Source organism: Conger conger, chromosome 15 (genome assembly GCF_963514075.1).
Source record: "Conger conger chromosome 15, fConCon1.1, whole genome shotgun sequence".
NCBI classification, from domain to species: Eukaryota; Metazoa; Chordata; class Actinopteri; order Anguilliformes; family Congridae; genus Conger; species Conger conger.
In genome coordinates, this window is record NC_083774.1 from 4,898,160 (window position 1) to 4,919,249 (window position 21,090).

General features: G+C 47.0%; 2 protein-coding genes across 3 annotated transcripts in view; both read left to right on the forward strand.

Moving 5' to 3' along the window:
* The window catches only part of LOC133111139 (inactive serine protease PAMR1-like), a 38,105-nt gene extending 36,193 nt beyond the window's left edge, over positions 1 to 1,912 (forward strand). For both annotated transcript variants that reach the window (XM_061221281.1, XM_061221282.1), the window contains 2 exons: positions 240 to 640; positions 1,222 to 1,912. In XM_061221281.1, coding sequence (XP_061077265.1) covers positions 240 to 640; positions 1,222 to 1,827 — 1,007 coding nt within the window. In that variant the 3' untranslated portion in view covers positions 1,828 to 1,912. The remainder of the gene's footprint in view (positions 1 to 239; positions 641 to 1,221) is intronic.
* Positions 1,913 to 12,125: 10,213 nt separating this feature from the next.
* The window catches only part of slc1a2b (solute carrier family 1 member 2b), a 57,323-nt gene continuing 48,358 nt past the window's right edge, over positions 12,126 to 21,090 (forward strand). Inside the window, 1 exon segment of the mRNA XM_061221789.1 lies at positions 12,126 to 12,330. The gene's annotated coding sequence lies outside the window, so the exon portion shown is untranslated.

A 21,090-nucleotide genomic window follows, 5' to 3' on the forward strand; every position in this document is an offset into this window, starting at 1 on the left:
TTCCCCTGGTCAATACGGGAGCTTTTGGTTTTAGATTCAGGGCATATTTTTCATGAACTAGTGAGTAGAAATTGTCCTGGTAAAAAAAAAAATATGAGGAAGCGTTGCTCTCTCTCTCTCTCTTGATATTTGTACTCTTTTGACTGGTTGGGTGTGTAAGCCGTGTGCCTGGCTGACACTCGATGAATAAAGGGGGGCTGTTAAGATTCAGGTTCCCTCTCTCCGTCTCCCTCCCTCAGTGTGCGGTAGGCTCCCGGCCTTCGAGCCGGAGAAGCTGGCGGAGACGCGCTGGCCGTGGCACGCCGCCATCTACCGCCAGGCCGCCGCCGACCAGGCCGGCGCTCCGGACAAAATGGCCGCCGCTCCGGACAAAATGGCCGCTGCTCCGGACAAAATGGCCGCCGCCGCGGGCGGCCCGGCGAAGGCCAAAGCCGGCGAGGCAGAGGAGGGAGGGGAGGAAGAGGCCTGGCAGCTGGTCTGCAGCGGCGCCCTGGTGAACCAGCGCAGCGTGGTGGTGGCCGCGCACTGCGTGACCCAGCTCGGGAAGCTGCTGCCCGTCGCCGTCGGCAACATCAAGGTGGTGATGGGGAAGCACTACCGCAGCGACCACCGGGACTCCAAGAACCTGCAGCACCTCAGGGTACAGCATGCACTCACTGAGCACTTTATTAGGAACCTGCAGCACCTCAGGGTACAGAATACACTCACTGAGCACTTTAATAGGAACATGCAGCACCTCAGGGTACAGCATGCACTCACTGAGCACTTTATTAGGAACCTGCAGCACCTCAGGGTACAGAATACACTCACTGAGCACTTTATTAGGAACCTGCAGCACCTCAGGGTACAGAATACACTCACTGAGCACTTTATTAGGAACTTATTAATGTGTTTATCTAATCAGCCAATTGTGTGACAGCAGTGCAATGCATACAATCATGTAGATACAGGTCTTCAGTTAATGTTCAGTTAATGTTCACATCAACTATCAGAATGTGGAAATAATGTGATCTAAGTGACTTTGACCGTGGAATTATTGTATTGGCAGGGTGGTTTAAGTATTTCAGAAACTGCAGAAATTTGCAAATGCAGTTACAAATTCAGTCCCTGACCTCATAGGCTGCTCCACTGCCAATCCTGATGAAGTATTGGTATTGGGTTGCCAGGTGTGTGCTCTGAATCCCCCCCTTCCCTCCCCCTCACACGGTTCTGATCCGGCAGGTGTCCTCCGTCCTGATCCACCCCAACTTCGACCCGCTGGTGCTGGACTCGGACCTGGCGGTGCTGAAGCTGCTGGACAAGGCCCGGATCGGCGAGCACGTTCTGCCCGTCTGCCTGCCCGCGCGGCAGGGCGGGGAGGTGCTGGCCCGCCAGGCGTACGTGGTGGGCTGGTCCATCCTGCCGGAGGCGCGGGAGCAGGAGGAGCAGGAGGAGGAGGAGGAGGAGACGGCGCGGGCGGGGCTCATCGAGCTGGGCGACGTGGTGGACTGCGAGCGGCAGTACGCCCAGCAGGGGGCGGCGCTGAGCATCACAGACAACATGCTCTGCGCCCGGCAGCACCCCTACGGCTTCTCCAACATCTGCCCCGCGGACACGGGCGGCATCGCGCTCCTGCCACCGCCGGTCTCGCCCTCCTCCTCGCCCTCCTCCTCCCCGTCCTTCTCGGCGCCCGTGTTCTCCGGCGGGCAGGAGGTGGGGGGCACGGTGTGGAGGCTCCTGGCCGTGGTGAGTCACGGGTACGAGCAGCAGGCCTGCGGCCCCGACCGCTACACCGTCTACACGCGCACCGCCAACTTCAAGGACTGGATCGAGGCCAACATGAAGTAGGACTAGCGCTGCTGTACGACTCCGCGCCCAACTCCCTCTCACTCTCTCTCTCTCTCCCTTTCCCTCTCACTCTCTCCCTCTCACTCTCTCTCTCACTCTCTCTCTCCCTTTCCCTCTCACTCTCTCCTTCTCACTCTCTCTCACTCTCCCTCTCACTCTCTCTCTCTCACTCTCTCTCTCTCCCTTTCCCTCTCACTCTCTCCCTCTCACTCTCTCTCTCTCTCTCCCTTTCCCTCTCACTCTCTCTCTCCCTTTCCCTCTCACCCTCTCCCTCTCACTCTCTCTCTCTCCCTCTCCATCTCACTCTCTCTTCCTCTCTGTCTCTCCCTCACCCTCTCTTTCTCTCCCTCTTGCTCTCTCTACCATTCTCTCTTTCTCTCCCTCACCCTCTTTCTCCTACTCTCTTTTTCTCTTTCTCTCCCTCAAACTCTCATGCTCCCTCCCACTCTCTCACCCTTTCCCCATCTCTCTCTCCCTCCCTCTTTCTCTCGCCCTCACTCTCTACCCTCTCTCCCTCTTTCTCTCCACCTCTCCCCCCCTCTCTCTCTCTCTTACCCCCCCCCCTCTGATTTCCCACCCTTGTTCTGACTCTCTGTCGGGTTTGCTGGGAGCTCTTTATATTAAAGACAGAAGTGACACTGGACTGTGTGGGTGCGTCCTCCAATCCTGACGGGTATAGGGGCATGCATTCTATTCTGATTGGTTGCTACAAACTCATGACTGACTGGAGAGACAGATCTCTAATTTCTCTGGAAATGGTTTTTTTTTCTTTTGTTTGTTTTTGTTTTCATTGTATTCTTTACCATGTACAATTGTACTATTCAGGAAAATGAATGACACACAACCAATGGGCTGTACATATTGTATAAAGTTTCGTGGAAATCATAATATTTGAATTAAATCTATCTGGTTGTGTTAGAAGCGGGATATTTGTTGATCTGTTTATTTCACTTGATGATGCACACACATACAAAAAAAAAACGAGACCCTTAATCCAGTTTCTTCCATGAGTCTTATTTTCAATTGATAGTAGGGAGCCCATGGAGACTGGTTTGTAAATATGCCCTGAAAGTGGGTGTAATCTCTTTTCTGTGGTTGGAAAAGGAAATAAAAATGTCTTTACGTGAGATTATCCACGCAGGTTGATTCAGTTTTCTCTCTTCCTTTCTGGTTAAACAGAAACTAATATGGCGCCCAAAGTATAAACATCTAGTCTAAAAATCTGCATTCGCATCTGCGATCCAACAGGTCTTCACGTGCTGGCAGGGCTTCCGTCTTCCCCCCGGCCTTACATGCAGTGTTCCCAAGTTTCCACCAGATGTCAGTATAAAATCACCGCATTTTCTCAGTCTTGAGACCCACGGCACAGGAAAGAATATTCAGCAGCAAGGTATAGTGTGTGTGTGTGTGTGTGTGTGTGTGTGTGTGTGTGTGTGTGTGTGTGTGTGTGAGTGTGTGAGTGTGTGTGCGTGTCTGCGTTTGTTCCAAAAAAAGTGACCACATAACCCATGATAGACCATGTTCTGGCAAAGTCTACATGTTTCCTGTTGGTCTAAAATTGTAATGATTAAATCTAGTACCCTTGATTCTAAAGGACTCATTTGGGGCATTACAGAAAATGATCAGCAATGTGACTGATGAAAAGTCAAAAGGATATGGATATTGCTAATATTATTAATGTCATACACAGCTATTTCAGACATCATTGGTCGATTGCACAGACACAGATTGTGCAGAGTCCTGGACTAAATTGAGTTTTACAGATACAGGTTAAGCCTAGCCCAAGACTAAATTCAATTTTGACTGGAGATTCTCCATAATAAAACTGACACAATGTCATGATAGATGTAGATGTAAACCCTTCAGTAAAAGTGCATTTTCATTCTGTAATAAAAGAGAGAGCGGGTATCAGGCACTGGAACATAAACCTTTGCAGTCCTGCCCATGGTAGTCCTGATGGGGCCGTATGGTGGAGAAGGTCCAGGCCGACCGGGGGGTTGTGGGTTTTATTCCCACGTAGGGCATTGCCATTGTACCCTTGAGCTAGCTGCTTAAACTACATTGCTTCCGTATGTTTCCATTGGTATAAATGGGTGCTACATAAAAAACGAAGAGATGCAAAATCTGTGCGCAATACTCTGGTGAAACAGGTCTGCTAAATGCCTGTAATGTGACAGGTGATCTTTGCCTTTAATCCCTGTGGAACAGACTTCGTTTTTTGGCCACGGTTCCATCAGGAGGGTTCCATCAGGGGGGTTCCATCAGGGGGGTTCCTTGCACCTGTTCCACTCGTCCGGTCACTCAAACCTGCGGCTTTATTCCCTGTTTTTGATCCTCCTCTCATTCCACACAGGGGTGTCGGGGACAGCAAGCCAAGGCATGGAAACACACTTCATATTGATTATATGTTTTTTGAGAAAATGGTTCCACGTCTAAAACTATGGAAACGTTTTTGAATAAAAAACCCTCATCCTTCTAGTGTTGTAGAAATGAAATCAGTTGAAAGAATTCAGAATAAATTGAGTAGAGAAGCCTCCTTATCTGAAATAAGTGGAACAGCACGACTATGATATAAATGTTATGTGCCTCATTCGGTTGTTTTTGGCATAAGTGTAAAGCCATCTGTGGTCTCTCCCTCTCCCTCTCCCTCTCTCTCCCTCTCTCCCTCCCTCTCTGTGTATCAACAGCAATTTTTGAGTAATTATGGAAGATAGAGCAGGTAATGCACAGTTAAACAGGTGTCTGGCAATAAGATGGATTAATTTGAAGAAAAAAGCTTTACGTTTTTATGTCTGAGGAGGAAGACGGAAATGAACTGCAGTTTTTAATACTTGCTTGTTATTTATAATATGTCGAAACCATAAGAAATCTTGACAAACATACATATTTGATACAGTAGTTTATTGATTTAGCCAGAGGTGTAGTAATGCTATTGAAATTAGAGCTTTGGGCACCTCTCTCAGGGTGCAGCATTCTGTTATCAGTGTTTTCATTTTTAAATGTGTACAGTCTTAAGTGTATGTCCGTTTGTGTGAGAATATGCGTGTGTTCGAGTGTGTGTGTGTGTGTGTGTGTGTGTGTGTTCATATATATCTCTGGGTGCAAGTGTATGTGTTTGTATATGTCTCGAGGTGTGAGTATGTGTGTGTGGGTGCAAGTGTTTGTGTGTGTACTGTATGTATGTGTGTGTGTGTGTGTGTGTGTGTGTATGCATGTGTATTTGCGCGTGTGTGGTTCTGTGCTGTTGCTCATTTAATGTAATTTAATTCTCAATTGGGTGGTTCTGTTCTTGTCTGAATAGCTTAGTTTGATGGTCTATGACAGTACATGTCAAGCTGTCAATCAAGTCAGTTCTGGCACTGGCTGCCTCTCTTGGCGCTACGCTCTCCTCTCTGCAGAATAACGACACTCCGACCCCTGATTTTAACACGTGTCTGTTTACATTGCTAGTCACTCTGGACAAGAGTGTCTGAATGATACTAGAAACATGTTAATGTGTTTATGTATGTGTGAGTATGCGTTGTGTGCCTCTGTGTGTGTTTATGTGTTGTGTATGTATCTATGCACATTTGTGTGTGTGTATGTGCGTGTGTTTATGTATGTGCATGTGAGTATGTGTGCATGTGTTGTGTGTCTGTGTGTGTGTGTGTGTGTGTATGTGTTGTGTATGTATCTATGCACATTTCAGTGTGTATGTGCATGTGAGTATGTATGTCTGTTTGTGTGTGTGTCTGTTTGTGCATGTGTGAGTGTTTGTGTGTGTGTGTGTGTGTGCACGTGTATATCACCCGCCTGCGTGCGGTTGCCGGTGGGAAAAGATGAGTGTTTTTGCGGGTTTTTGTTTTTGCGGGTTTTTGTTTTTGCGGGGGCCTCAAAGCCCACTGGATTAGGGGAAGTGAATGGGGCTGTTTAACATGTACGGGGCGTCCTTCAGGGGGCGTCGCCTCCCTGCTCTCCAATGACTGACGCCTCTGTTCTGACGGGCCGGCTGTGCGCGGGGTGGGAACGGGCAGGCCCAGGCCCGGGCCAGTTAAGCGCATTGCTCTGAAAGGTGCCCCCTTAGCCCATTCTCTCCTCCGCTTCCTGGAACCGCACCAGGGCAGCTTTTCAGCTCAGACGCCCGGGCGGAGTGCAGAGCGGCGCAGTGGGAAGCAAACTTTTCTCAGGGTCCGTTAGCTCATAGGGCATCCGCATTAGGATAATGGCCCACGCTTATCTGCCGTCTGATTGGGCGAGGGCCGGCCCGCGCCACGGCGACCTGCTGGAGGTGGCGTGCCCTGCTGGAGGGGGCGTGGCCCCGCAGGAGAAACCCAGACTCCCATCCGCTCTCAGCGGCGCCGGTGGAGGAAGGAGATTGGCCCCTCGATTTTCATGACACTCTCTCACACACACACACACACTTACTCACACACTCACACACACACACACACACACGCACACACACTTACTCACTCACTCACACACACACACACACACACGCACACACACTTACTCACACACTCTCTCACACACACACACACACACTTACTCACTCACTCACACACACACACACACACACGCACACACTTACTCACACACTCTCTCACACACACACACACACACTTACTCACTCACTCACACACACACACACACACACGCACACACACTTACTCACACACTCTCTCACACACACACACACACACTTACTCACTCACTCACACACACACACACACACACGCACACACACTTACTCACACACTCTCTCACACACACACAAACACTCACACACTTACTCACACACTCTCTCACACACACTCACACACACACACACACACGTACTCACACACTTACACACACACTCTCACACACACACGCGTACTCACACACTTACACACACTCTCACACACACACACACGCGTACTCACACACTTACTCACACACTCTCTCTCACACACACACGCATGCGTACTCACGCACTTACACACACACACACACACACGTGCACTCACATGCTTACTCACACATTCTCTCACACACACACTTACTCACACACACACGCGCACTCACACACTTACTCACACACACACGCACGCACACACACACTCTCACAAATGCACGTGCGCACCCACACACAAACACTCCCACACTCACAATAACGCACACACACAGACACACACACTCCCACACTCACACACCCACACACACACACACTCACACAAATGCATGTGCGCACGCACACACACACACACACACACACACATTCGCACACACAAACGCAAACGCGCACAAAAGTGCAACGTTCGGCTCCCAGAAACACGCGGGGGCCCTGCCGATGTCAGCCCTATTGTCCGAGGCGCGCAGCTCCCCGCTGGAGGAGTGTCCGGTCGCCCCTGGACCTCGCGGGGGAGGCAGTGCTCACGGACACCCCGCAGAGAGAGGGACGGAGGGCGAGGAAACGCGCGGGCACAAAGAGCCGCTCCTCCCACGCCGAGCCGATAACGCCGCGCAGATAACGCCGCGGAGGTCCGGCTGCTCTCGTATCCGCGGGAGCTCCGCTGTTTCCAGGGAGATTAGCGCTTTCCCTCTCACAGGTGCCACTCCCTCTGTTTACCTTTCCTAACCCCCGCCCCCCTGCCTCAGCCCCCCTCCTCAGCCCCCCTCCCTCAGAAAACCCAGGCTAATGCGTTAAGGTGGCGTGGGTGGTGAGTCCCCCCCCTTCATATGACCCGGTGCAGTTTAATTCAGACCCCCCACCGTCTCTCTCTCGGACTGAGACTATGGGCGAGGAAAGCTGAGTGTCGACAGAGTGATTGACGACAGTGGCCTGTCTTTGTGCTGACGGCACAAACGGAATCGCGCTGCTAGATTGGGAAATCCGGGGGGTTGGGAGTGGAGTGGGCTGGAGTGGAGTGGGGTGGGGTGGGGTGGGGGGGTTGGCAGAAAGGTGGCCGTCGTTCCCGATTGCCTTCGGGACACGCATATGAGCAGTCAGGACCTGTTAATCCGTGTTCTCACCGCAGATTGGTGTCGCCGCCTGGAATCCACCCCACCCCCCACTTCCCATTCCCCTCTCCCTCCCGCAATACTGCAGCAATTTTTCAGGCTTGCCCTTCGACCCCAATCGGCTACGCCCCCCCCCCCCGCCCCCCCCTCTGCCACCTTGCGACATGTTTATAGCTTTCCGATTGGCCCTCCACGACCCCAGGGCTCTGACCTCAAGACTCTGACACCACCGTGTCACCCTCTGCATGAACACAACACATTTCTACACCATTAGCCCAAGGTCTCTCCCTCCCTCCCCCCCCCCATCACATGTGAGAGGCACACATGCACAGATAAACCAGAGGTACTGTTACCTACTACACCTCTCCGGGGAGGATGTTCAAGTCCCTCGGGGTTGGGGGGTGGGGGTGTAGCACCTGCCTGTTAACGGCAAAGAACGACATTCATCTGACATTGTGGAACTTCATTGATCAGGTTTGAAGATATTTTCAGAGTGCGGCTTCTCTCTTTTCCAAGCCCCCCCCCCTCCACACAGCCCCAACCACCTCCCCCACCCCCCGACCCCACCACCACCCCTTCTCCTGCATTTCTCACAATAAAGGGGGGAAAAAAACCCTCTCGCTGAGTGCCTGGGTCTATTGAAAGGTGAGCTCCCAGGCTCCTCTGCAGCAATGTGGAGCTCAAAAGATAAATGGCTGCCCCAATTGAACCTCTTTTCCTTGTCCTCATTCTCTCTCTTACCCCCGTTGGTGGCCACTTCATGCCCCCCCCCGGTCCCCCCTGTTTTGAAGAGGAGGCCAGCAGGAGGGACACAGGATCGGGCGACATGAAACTTCTGTCTCCTACTAATACACCCAGTGAGCAATTTATTAGGTAGACCTGTACAGCAGCTTGGTTAATGCAAATATTTAATCAGCCAGCAACTAAATGCGTCAAAGCATTCAGACGTGGTCAAGAGGTTTTTGCTGTTGTTCAGACCAAATGTCAGAATGGGGAAGAAAACGTGATATAAGTGACTTTGACAATGGAATGACTGTTGGTTCCAGGCAGGGTGGTTTGAGTATCTCAGAAACTGCTGATCTCCTGTTATTTTCAAGCACAACAGTCCCTGGAGTTTGCAGAGATTGGTGCAGGGGTAAAAAACATCCAGTGAGCAGCAGTTCTGCGGGAAAAAATGCCTTGTTCATGAGAGAGGTCAGAGGAGAAGGCCAGACTGGTCAAAGCTGACAGGAAGGTGACAGTAACACAAATAACCATGCATTACAACAATGGTATGCAGAAGAGCATCTCTGAACCCACAACGATACAGCATAAGGCCACAGCAGCAGAAGATCAATAATAAGTCTCATAAATAACTCATTGCTCACTGTGTGTATAATATTTTATACATAAAATAACTTAATAAATAATAATAGAAATGCATACCTGTGTTCAAATGTAAATGTGCACACTGCCCCTGCTGAAAATTCCAGGGACCAGCTGGGATTCTGAGATGGTTTAAGCTGTGTTATTGATACTTCTAGCTGGCCATAGCTGGTCAGTGGCGGGTTAAAGCTAGTCTCTAGCTGGGCAAAGCTGGTCAGTAGCGGGTTAAAGCTGGTCTCTAGCCGGGCAAAGCTGGTTAGAATAAGGTGGTGGTCAAACTGGTGGACTAGCTGACTATATAGGCTGGTTAGCTGGTTGACAGACACAGGTTAAGCCGCAGATTTCTGACTCAAAAGTGTCTTAATATATGATTTACATGTAGATGGTAACATGACAGTCGGATATTCATTTGAAGTATTTGAAATCTAACAAATAAACAGCCCTCAGCGCATACAGAAGTGATCCTTACTTCGTTAGACAGTTAAGTCACCTCACCTGGTTTGTTGGATTTTAATTGGTTGCTGATATGAAGGTGAAAACAAAAACCAGCACACCCTGCAGCTCTCCAGGACCAGGAGTGAGGACCACTGGGATAGACTAACGCTGTACTTGAAAACCCACATACAAAGCATACTACTACTCAAACTACATTTCAATGAAAATCAGTCTGAAATTTAGTTTGAGTAGTATGCTGGCATGCGGTTTAAACGCCGCCTAATGTATGATTTATCCATGTACTTCAATACTGCCTCCTCAGGAGCCTGATGGACAAGTCAAATAACTTGACTATGTTCTGGGAGCTAAGACCATGGTTGTCTTGCACAGAACCGAAGCATCTTCACCAAGCAAGTTTGCAATGGGAAGCAATTCTCAGACATCACTTTCATAATATACACATCATTTCGACAGTGAACTAAATTGAGAAACACTGCCCTAAAGTGGGTTGATTTTTGTATCTTTTCTCATTAAAAGATTGCTTGTTTTTCACCAAGGTACGATGTGCCTCGTGTATTTTTTCAACCGTTAATCATATTGAATAATCGGACAGGTTGTCTACAAGTTGGTGCCACCCAAGACCACACCTGAGTTAGAGATTGTGTCTTCAGATCAACAATCTGAGTGTGTCCTGTGTACTTGGAGCTGAGGTGAAGAATGTACCCTGATCATACACTGTTCATTGGCTGTGTTCGATACCGCCTGCTAGCATACTATTCGTACTAAATATCATTCACGATTTTCATTGGAAAGTAGTCGTGTGGTAAGTGTGCGGTTTCGAACACAGCCATTGTGTCTACTGCGCAGACTCCACATGGGCTTTCCCCAACAACATAATTAATTTTACAGAGCGCTCAGTATGAATGGTTTGCTTCACATTAATTTCTAAAAACCTGTTTCCTTCTCTGCATTTGGATCACTCTATCATTATGTGGACACTGCACAGCTTCCAGAGGAAAGATCTAAAGTACGTTTGGACGGTGGTCTCAATTTTTTATTTTTTTTATTTTTTTTTTTTACGTCAAAAATGTTCTTCATCTGAGCTTCTTTTTCGTGACAGTAACATAATTTTAGATTTAAATCCGACAAGGGTGTTCCCAAAAAGGCAACAAGTCGTCTGATCTGCTATGGTCGCCAAAACGTTTCACATTCCAGACTGCTGACCTCAAAACTGAGCGGGGTAACTCTTTATGTACAGTATACAGTCCTGTGGCCCAAGAGTCGAAGCGGATTTCCGTTAAAATGTCTCTCAATCAGTATCACATCATGTACGATAATAAACCTTCTGACCCATTGTTGACTACATGTAGGTGGTGTTAATCGAAATGTGCTGAGTTTGCATGTAAAATAAATAAACGTAAATATTGAATATGCAGTACATTTATAAAATGATTACATTTCAACTAGTTCCTCAATTAGTTCCTTGCATTTATTTTAACTACCTCTTACGTTATGCAGCACAGAACATTCAGTGAGATTTCAGATTTATGTTTTCATTAACCAGCATCGTTAAAATATCTTATTACTACCCAGGATCAGAAGTATGAGACTACCCATCCACTCACCCATACCAAAAGACTCATCCCATCCTGTCTAAGACTTAAAAAGTGTCATATTATTAAAACATTTATTGTGGATATATTCTGTACATCGTTGTTTGGCTATCTGTGCACGTTTACGTGAGTTTTGAAAAGGAACAAATAAATCGGCAATCTTTTTTTGCACAGTGCACAATAGTTTTAAAGGAGTCCCTTCACTTTTCGTTCTTAATTTAAAAAAAGGAAAGAGATAAAAAGTAATTTATAGCGATTAATGATCCCATTTCGTCGTGGAGGTTTATCTATTAAGCTATCATCCCAATTCACATTGAAAATTGCATTAGACAACGTAAAGAAATGGACGCAAATGCAAGCCTATAGCGACACGTCGGATATACCGCAAAACGGTTCCTTTTCAATCTGCGTAATCATTATAGGAATCTTTTGATTTATACTTTTGTCAGAAAAAGCGTTCCCCCAAATTGGTCCATTAAATGATCGGGAAATTCAGTTTTCAAGTAGTAAGTTATTTTTAGTGGCTGTATCTATTTGGATATTCCACTGCTTGTTCCGTATGGTAGTCTATTCATTTTTTACCCCAACGAAACGTATAGCCTACCTATAGGAAAGGAATTGGGTTGTAAGAAGGTAGCCTCCCAATATGTTTAATAAAAAAGATAAACGTGATTGTTGAAGTGTGTGTGTGTGTGTGTGTGTGTGTGTGTGTGTGTGTGCGTGTGCGAGAATGAGAGAGACAGAGAGGGGTTTAAAAATTAACGGGGGGGGGTGGGGGGGAGAATTCCATCATTGTCAGGAGCGCGGTGCCATTCCAAAGCACGAGGAAGAAAGGCGAAAACAGGAGGGGGTGTGTGCGCGAGAGCGAGAGGACGAGAGCGCCAGAGAGAATTCATTCAGTGGGATTGTTGAGCACGGAGCTCCACGGATTACAGAAACAGACACCCGTCTGTTTCGTTTCTGGTGTGTTTCTTCACATCCTGGACGCGCTGAGGGATCGAAATTTCAACAGTTTAACGTCTGCGGAGCGGGGTCGAAGAAAATAAGCGATTGGAGAAGACAGAACGAAACTTATTTCTTTCAAAAAAAATCTCCATTGAAAACAAAGGTGAGTGTCTTCCAGTTGATACGTGTCGGGTAAACCTTGTCCTAGAGTCCAAACACAAAATCATGTATGTATGTAAGAACATACATACATTGCATCATGGTTACAAAACAATAGCAATGGCAAGAACAAGACCAGCCAGGACAAAAATAACAACAACAACAACAATATTAATATAATAATCATAATAATAATCATAATAATAATCATAATAATGCTTATAAATACATACATATGCATAGGATAATACATACATGCATACATGCACAGCTATACATCGTAAGGAATAGCTTTTTTACACGATTTTATATCGTTGATGTATTTTCAAATTGCAATCTTATCGAACTGTGGAATTGGATACTGGAAAAGTGAGATCGATCAGTAATTGAAAACATGTGTCCACGTGTGTATCAATGGCCGTTCATTTTAAGTGTAAAGTGAAACCAAACGGAAAAACGGAAAACTAAAAATCCCTGCTCGTATTCCTCACATTTTATTCAACAACTGCAAATGAAACTGCTGCTATTAGCCTACTTGTGCTCACATTGTACAACTACGATTTTCGATTCAATTACTACAACCGTTACTTTGTTAATCCGTTATCTTTGTCGTCACTTCACGGAAGCAGCTCACAGTCAATTGTATATTTTTGCCTGAGTGTCAGGTGTTTCCTTTAACGCGTTTAACGCTGGCATTGCACCGAATGATTATGTGTTGTCCGCTTCCCAGCTGCTATGTGCGTTCGTGTGTGCACCTGCTCAAACATCCTGCAGTTTACAGCTACATGTGCGGTATGTCAACTATTTAAGGGTGCTCGTTTAGGCGAGAGGTTCACAGACGCGTGTAACGCCCAAATGTCCGGGGGAGAGAGAGAGAGAGGGAGAGAGAGAGAATTCTAGCGGCAAAAGAAATACTCCTGCGTGCCGAGATTGAAAACTATTTTCATTTTAATGCAAAGAGGGGCACTGTTTTTTATGCTATGAGACAGAAAACCGAGAAACTAGACACCTTCCTCTGCTGCCATATTCAGATTAGGCTACTGGCTTGTTACAGGAACTGTCTATTTAAACTGTTTTAAAGTGCCACCGAATTCGTCCAATTGTCGGTCGCGGAATCCCGGTTGGCCCTCCTCTTTTTCTGAGCGAACAACACGAGTTACTTATACGTTTGATATCGCAACGGCGACTATATACTGTACTCTACTGTACATACTTACCAGATAGGCTACTGCAAAGACTGGTCTGAGAGGAAACGTCACTCGCTCACAGTAGATTTGAGGATGCACTCTTGTTATGATACTCAGATCGTAATCGCAACGCTCTGTGATGTTTTACTGAACGTGCAGATTTGCGGCGTTGATGGTGTGAAATTTCATTCGGCAGCTATGCTATGCACCCCTCCCATCCCCAACTACAATCAGGTGCTTTAAAGTTTTAAAGTCACTGGTTTAAATCATACTTGTTACAATCCATTGTATTCAGTTGAGGAAATAAGGTATGACCAGTTTCCCAGATTAATCTATTAATCTGTCCGTCCGTCCGTCCGTCTATCCATCCATCGATCCAAATTGTGACTGTGACTTTTGTTCCGAGCAATGCATTTCGCCGTATTATCACATGCGTAAAATTGCGAGATCATAAAACGGCGCAGATTATGAGAAGAAGTTCGTCCAAAACTGATGTCACCATACCTCTCCATTTCCCCCCGAAGTACCTCCTTCCCATTGCCTGTATACTTGCCTTAATTTCAGGAATATCTCACAACCTGTCAACCGATAATTATTTGCGCACTGAGTCGCGACCCACACCGAGACAAACAGCGAACAGCAGCGTTTCTAAAGAATCGCCGTTGTTTTAAATTGAATGGCCGTCGGTGCCTAATAAGCAATAGTAATGATCTAATTTTGACTTTCCAAGACATTCTCAGCTGTCAATCATGTGCGTTCCGTCAGCATCACCGTTGTGAAACCCGTTTATTTGGTGTATGGAGGCGCTGAATTTGCGGACTTTCACAGTCATAAGCGTTTAATCCTCGGCGAATAATAACAAAAATGTGCGTGAATCTATGAAAGGGATTACAATTATTTTGATTCTACCTTCACGTTAGGCTGACAGTAACAAGTTCCGCCTACAACTGCGGATTCAGACTGTTTTGATTTTTCCCACCAAACATAATTGGCCTGAAAAAGCCTGCAGTTCGGGTCCGGCACACTTAAATATTATTATTATTATTATTATTATTATTATTATTATTATTATTATTATTCTCTTTTTACAAGATAAGCCAATGTTTAAAACGGATGACCCTGTACTAATCTTTGACATTATTTCCCAAATGTTATGTAATATTTCTCGTAAGAAATGTCTTTCCAACATTCTCAGAAAAAAATAGTTCTTTGGCTTGTCTCCATAGAGGAAGCCGTTTGAGTTCTTTATGGAGCTCCCCATCATAGGGTGTGAAAGTGTGAAAGCCCCCAGATCTATTTTCCTGACGAAGAACACTTGTACCACATATGGTTCTAACTGTTCTAATTACAGGGTTCCATTTGGAACCATTGCTTTCTACGAGTGTCTGGTTTTTCTCTTTCTCCAAGAACGCGCGTTTGAGACTGGTACTGTCCAGGCGGAACGTTGATGCGCGGTTACGCAACGCAACTGTGTCTTTGTCGACGCCCGTCCGGCACCTTTCTACATTGCTGCGCAATTATGAGATTGAGAAACGAGACAGCCAGATGTGCACAAGTAATTAATGAAATGAAATAGCTATAACAGAAATAACCCAGGTTCGTGAACTTATGCGGCGTATTGGAGTGATCGCTGGCCGCTATTATAATCCCCACGGTGTATTTTTGGCTTGATATTAATGGGCATTAAAAAGTGAACACGCTCATGTATCTTCCCCCAGTCCTTACCTCAGGAGACCCATTGATTTTCCATTGTGGTTCATGACAATGAAGAGAAGACATGCTCACACCCCCTCATCAGGAGAGGTCTGATCCTCCAAGTGCCCATTTCACTCCTCCAAACCTTTACTCCGGGGCCTGTACACGCAGTGCATTACATTATAGGCATGTGGCAGATGCTCTTATCCAGAGCAACATACAAAACAAATTGCCCATAACCAGGGACAAGTGTGCTGAAAATGCATGCGCACAAATGCGTGCACACACACATGCATGCACACACATATGGCCACAGACAGCACATATATTATATGAACACCTGGGTCAAATAATTATGAGATTCGTTTAGCTCTTTAGAAACCAGTACCATTTCTGCCGATTTAGTTTAGATAGAGAACTTTAATTTAAATAAGCGTCAATGTTCATCAATACACAGAATTTGGATTAAGGCATTTGCCAAATAAATGTTGTGCAATGTATTTAAATTAGTCTTTCACACACACACCCACACATGCCACTGTCACCTTAGGCTTTTTTTCAGGAATAAATAAATAAATATAGGTATTTATTAGACTTATTTCTTAGACTAATTAAGTCTTCTGCTGCTGTAGCCGATCCACTTAAAGGTTTGATGCATTGTGTGTTCAGCGATGCTCTTCTGCATACCACTGTTGTGATTATTTGCATTACTATCACCTTCATGTCAGCTTTGATCAACTGCCACAGAACTGCTGCTCACTGGAAGTTTCTTGTTTTTTGCATCATTCTCTGAAAACTCTAAAGACTGTTGTGTGTGAAAATCCCGGGAGATCAGCAGTTTCTGAGATACTCAAACCACCTTGTCTGGCACCAACAATCATTCCACAGTCAAAATGACTTGGATCACATTTCTTCCCCATTCTTCCACATTTGGTCTGAAAAACAGGTGGACCTTGTGACCAAGTCTGTGTGCTTTTATACATTTAGTGCATAATTGGCTCATTAAATATTTGCATTATGAAGCTGGTGTACAGGTCTACCTAATAAAGTACTCACTGAGTGTATAAGCAAAACACAGATGCATGAGTCGATAGACACTACATCAGCAGCATTGGAAGCACGCCTTGGTGCTTTTGCATTTTATGTTTGTGTAGTTCTGTATTTCTGTTTGGCTCAGTGTCTTCAATTTCAAAGGTAAAATTTGAATATGCAAAAATTGAAACCTGTATTGTTTCTAAAAAATGAAAAAGGGCAATGTCTGGGTCTGTCTGGGATAAGACATAAACACATTTGGGTCATTATTAATGCAATTCTTTTATGTGACATCTGAGAAAAAAAAGGCGGTGGAATAATTCCCTCTGGCTGATGTCTGATGGAATGCTGGTTCTGTGTGTAAATGATGAGGACTTGCGAATGGAAAGTGTCCACGCATTAAATCTTCTCTGTCTTTGACCTGGAGGTTGATTAGGATGATTAGCATGAATGAAACAGAAGTTCACTGAAGCGTGTTTGTGCTCTGAAGCACAGTATGTCAGTGTATGCCTGTTTGTGTGTGTGTGTGTCCGTGCGTGCGTGTGTGTGTGTTTGTGTGTGTGTGTGCACTTGGTGTGTGTGGTGTGTGTGAAACATGTTCAGTATGTTTGAGAAATTATACTATTTTGGTTTTAATTTACATGTATTTTCCCTCATTTCATTCACCCAACCAGCTGAACTGCATAATTTATATCCCACAATGTGGGCTCTCTACTTTACCTGCTAGTTTAATACCTGAACTGCTACCATCTCAACCTATCGGCCAGCAGAGGATGTGCATTCGCCCTATAGCCGGGCTCCTCCCAAGATTTCTTCCCATCAGGGAGTTTTTTCTTGCCACTCTTTCAGGGTTTTTCTCCCCACGAGGGAGTTGTTTACCTCATATGCTATTTGGGGATTTCTTTCTGTTCCTGTTACTGTGTAAAGTGTCTTTGGGACAGTCTTCTGTGAAAAGCGCTATACACATTCAATTGAATTGAACCTTAATGCACATGATCACAGTACAATGGGATTGTGAAGATTGGTTCAATTGGAAATAATGTCATGGTCCCTGAGATCCAAGAATGTTCCTTTCTGCACACAGTCCCAGTGTGATTTTTAACACACCAGAGTGTATCCTGTCAGGGAAATGCAAAAAGATCTCTAAAATCTTTGTTGTTCCAGTATCTTGTCTGAAAGTCTTGTCTTGCTTTTCGGGGGTTCAGGCCTGGCTTTTGCCCAATTTTCCTTTTGTTACTTTGCAAAGCATCTTTGTGACCGTTCTCTGTAATTGAATTTCTCTTGCATTGTCGTGTTCTCTGCGTGACAATGCAAATTAAACCGACTTGATTTGATTTTAAAGTGTAAGAAATGTAATTAATACATTTAACTCAATCAATTAAATTGAGTCTAATGCTGAAAATGAGGTGGCTTTCTCGTGGGCGAGGACTGCTGGGCTGTAATTGGAGTCAGCACTCAGGAGGGCAGATGTTTGCAGAAGGTCTATAGATGGATGGGTGGGTGTGGGGATTGTCCAGGGGTAAAGCTCCTTCTCCGACATGTATTTGCTTGAAAGACATTCCCTTTATGTTGTGATTCCCTCTCTGCAAAATGCCTGAGATGCCAATGGACTGAGCACACCATTAATCAGTGCAAAACGGCGGCCGGACTGACACGAGGAAATTGACATTTCCTTCCTTACACTCTGGATATACAAGAATTCGTATCTAATCAATTCCTCGTGAAATGGAGACGTTGAATCCAATGATTTTTTTTCGCGGCACGACAGAGTCATTACAACCGTTTGCTTTAAAATTCACATTTAGGCATTCGCCGTTTCTAAGAAGGGGTAACGACATATTATTCACTTCTGCACAAAAAAAGGCCAACCTGACATACTCTGCACTCCATTCTCTCTCAAAAAATAACTTTTCACAAGAAAAGAACATCCTCTCTTTGTTTTGGGGGCCTGTAGCTTAGTGGTTAAGGTACATGACTGGGACCCGCAAGGTCAGTGGTTCGATCTCTCTGTAGCCACAATAAGATCCGCACAGCCGTTAGGCCCTTGAGCAAGGCCCTTAACCCTGCATTGCTCCAGGGGAGGATTGTCTCCTGCTTAGTCTAATCAACTGTACGTCGCTCTGGATAAGAGCATCTGCCAAATGCCATTAACGTAATGTAATTTGCTGTGTTGTTATTGGACCATGGTGTTTGGAATTTGGATTGACATTAGAGGGAACCGCCAGTCCTCAAGGAAAGCAGGGCCAAAGGTCACATTGCTTCAATTGGTAACATTCTTTTTGAAGGCTCCTACATAAGGAGCTATGTAACTCCTTCATAAGCACTACATAAGCATTCATAAGCGCTTATGTCAATAACTTATAGCTTGCATCAGATCACATGGTATGTCATGGTAATGTCGCTTGCTGAATCAATGTTGACCTGACACACCATATGCCTACTTGCGCTTATTGAGATAAGCGCTTATGAATGTGCTATGTAGTGCTTATGAATGGGCTATGTAGCGCTTATGAATGCTTATGCAGTGCTTATAAATGTGCCACGTACTGCTTATGAAGTTATATAGTTGTACATGAGGTGTATATCTCTTATGTAAGAGCCTTCAAACATAGTGTTCCCCTTTAATTGGACATGTTCAATTATACCTGATGTACAGGTAACTCTCCTTCAGGTAGGGGTGCGGTGGAAGCAAGTTTGAACTGTATTATTTGTAATACAATAATGAAAGATTATGAAATGCCTGCATTTTGATGTGGTTTACAGAGCTGGGTGGAACTGCCGCAGGCATGTAGGAGGATACAGTTGGGTCGTAAAAATTAAAGAACAGAATGATCACTTGTTTATTTTAGATGGTGCGAAAATGTGGTGTTGGAGCACTTCTCCAGTCCGACTGTGCTTCGCGATCCGAAACGCCGTACCTATGTTTCTGCGCACAACAAGAGCAGTGTCATATGCTCTGTGTGTATGGAAGTGTGCATAACGTATGTGCGTATGAACATATGTGTTGCAGGTCTACATGCATGTATGTGTTCTTAAATTATGTGTGGGTGCACATGTGAGCTTATGGTGCACGTCTGTGTGACAATTATAAGCCCTGAGATACACAACTAAGTAGTGTCAGCACGGAGACCTGTGGTTGACTTTCGTTCCACTTTGGTTGTGTTCTGGTTTTGGTCGAGTTTTGGTTGTGATTTGGTTGTGTTATGGTTGTGATTCGATTGTAATTTGGTTGTGGTTTGGTTGTGTTCTGGTTGTGTTATGGTTGTGATTTGGTTGTGGTTTGGTTGTGTTTTGTTTTGTTTTGGTTGTGGTTTGGTTTTGGTTGTGTTTTGGTTGTGTTATGGTTGTGATTTGCTTGTAATTTGGTTGTGGTTTGCTTGTGTTCTGCTTGTGATTTGGTTTTGGTTGTGTTTTGGTTGTAGTTTGATTGTTCTTCGATTGTGTTTTGGTTGTGTTTTGGTTGACCCCCGCTGCATCTTGCTGCCCCCTGGCTGGGAGCGGGGCTTGGGGGAACAGACTGGGGAGCGGGGCTTGGGGGAACAGACTGGGGAGCGGGGCTTGGGGGAACAGACTGGGGAGCGGGGCTTGGGGGAACAGACTGGGGAGCGGGTCTTGGGGGAACAGACTGGGGAGCGGGGCTTGGGGGAACAGACTGGGGAGCGGGTCTTGGGGGAACAGACTGGGGAGCGGGTCTTGGGGGAACAGACTGGGGAGCGGGTCTTGGGGGAACAGACTGGGGAGCGGGGCTTGGGGAACAGACTGGGGAGCGGGGCTTGGGGGAACAGACTGGGGAGCGGGGCTTGGGGGAACAGACTGGGGAGCGGGGCTTGGGGGAACAGACTGGGGAGCGGGTCTTGGGGGAACAGACTGGGGAGCGGGTCTTGGGGGAACAGACTGGGGAGCGGGGCTTGGGGGAACAGACTGGGGAGCGGGTCTTGGGGGAACAGACTGGGGAGCGGGGCTTGGGGGAACACACTGGGGAGCGGGTCTTGGGGGAACAGACTGGGGAGCGGGGCTTGGGGGAACAGACTGGGGAGCGGGTCTTGGGGGAACAGACTGGGGAGCGGGGCTTGGGGGAACAGACTGGGGAGCGGGTCTTGGGGGAACAGACTGGGGAGCGGGGCTTGGGGGAACAGACTGGGGAGCGGGTCTTGGGGGAACAGACTGGGGAGCGGGTCTTGGGGGAACAGACTGGGGAGCGGGTCTTGGGGGAACAGACTGGGGAGCGGGTCTTGGGGGAACAGACTGGGGAGCGGGTCTTGGGGGAACAGACTAGGGAGCGGGCTTGGGGGAACAGACTGGGGAGCGGGGCTTGGGGGAACAGACTAGGGAGCGGGGCTTGGGGGAACAGACTGGGGAGCGGGGCTTGGGGGAACAGACTGGGGAGCGGGGCTTGGGGGAACAGACTGGGGAGCGGGGCTTGGGGGAACAGACTGGGGAGCGGGGCTTGGGGGAACAGACTGGGGAGCGGGTCTTGGGGGAACAGACTGGGGAGCGGGGCTTGGGGGAACAGACTGGGGAGCGGGTCTTGGGGGAACAGACTGGGGAGCGGGGCTTGGGGGAACACACTGGGGAGCGGGGCTTGGGGGAACAGACTGGGGAGCGGGGCTTGGGGGAACAGACTGGGGAGCGGGTCTTGGGGGAACAGACTGGGGAGCGGGGCTTGGGGGAACAGACTGGGGAGCGGGTCTTGGGGGAACAGACTGGGGAGCGGGGCTTGGGGGAACAGACTGGGGAGCGGGTCTTGGGGGAACAGACTGGGGAGCGGGTCTTGGGGGAACAGACTGGTGAGCGGGTCTTGGGGGAACAGACTGGGGAGCGGGTCTTGGGGGAACAGACTAGGGAGCGGG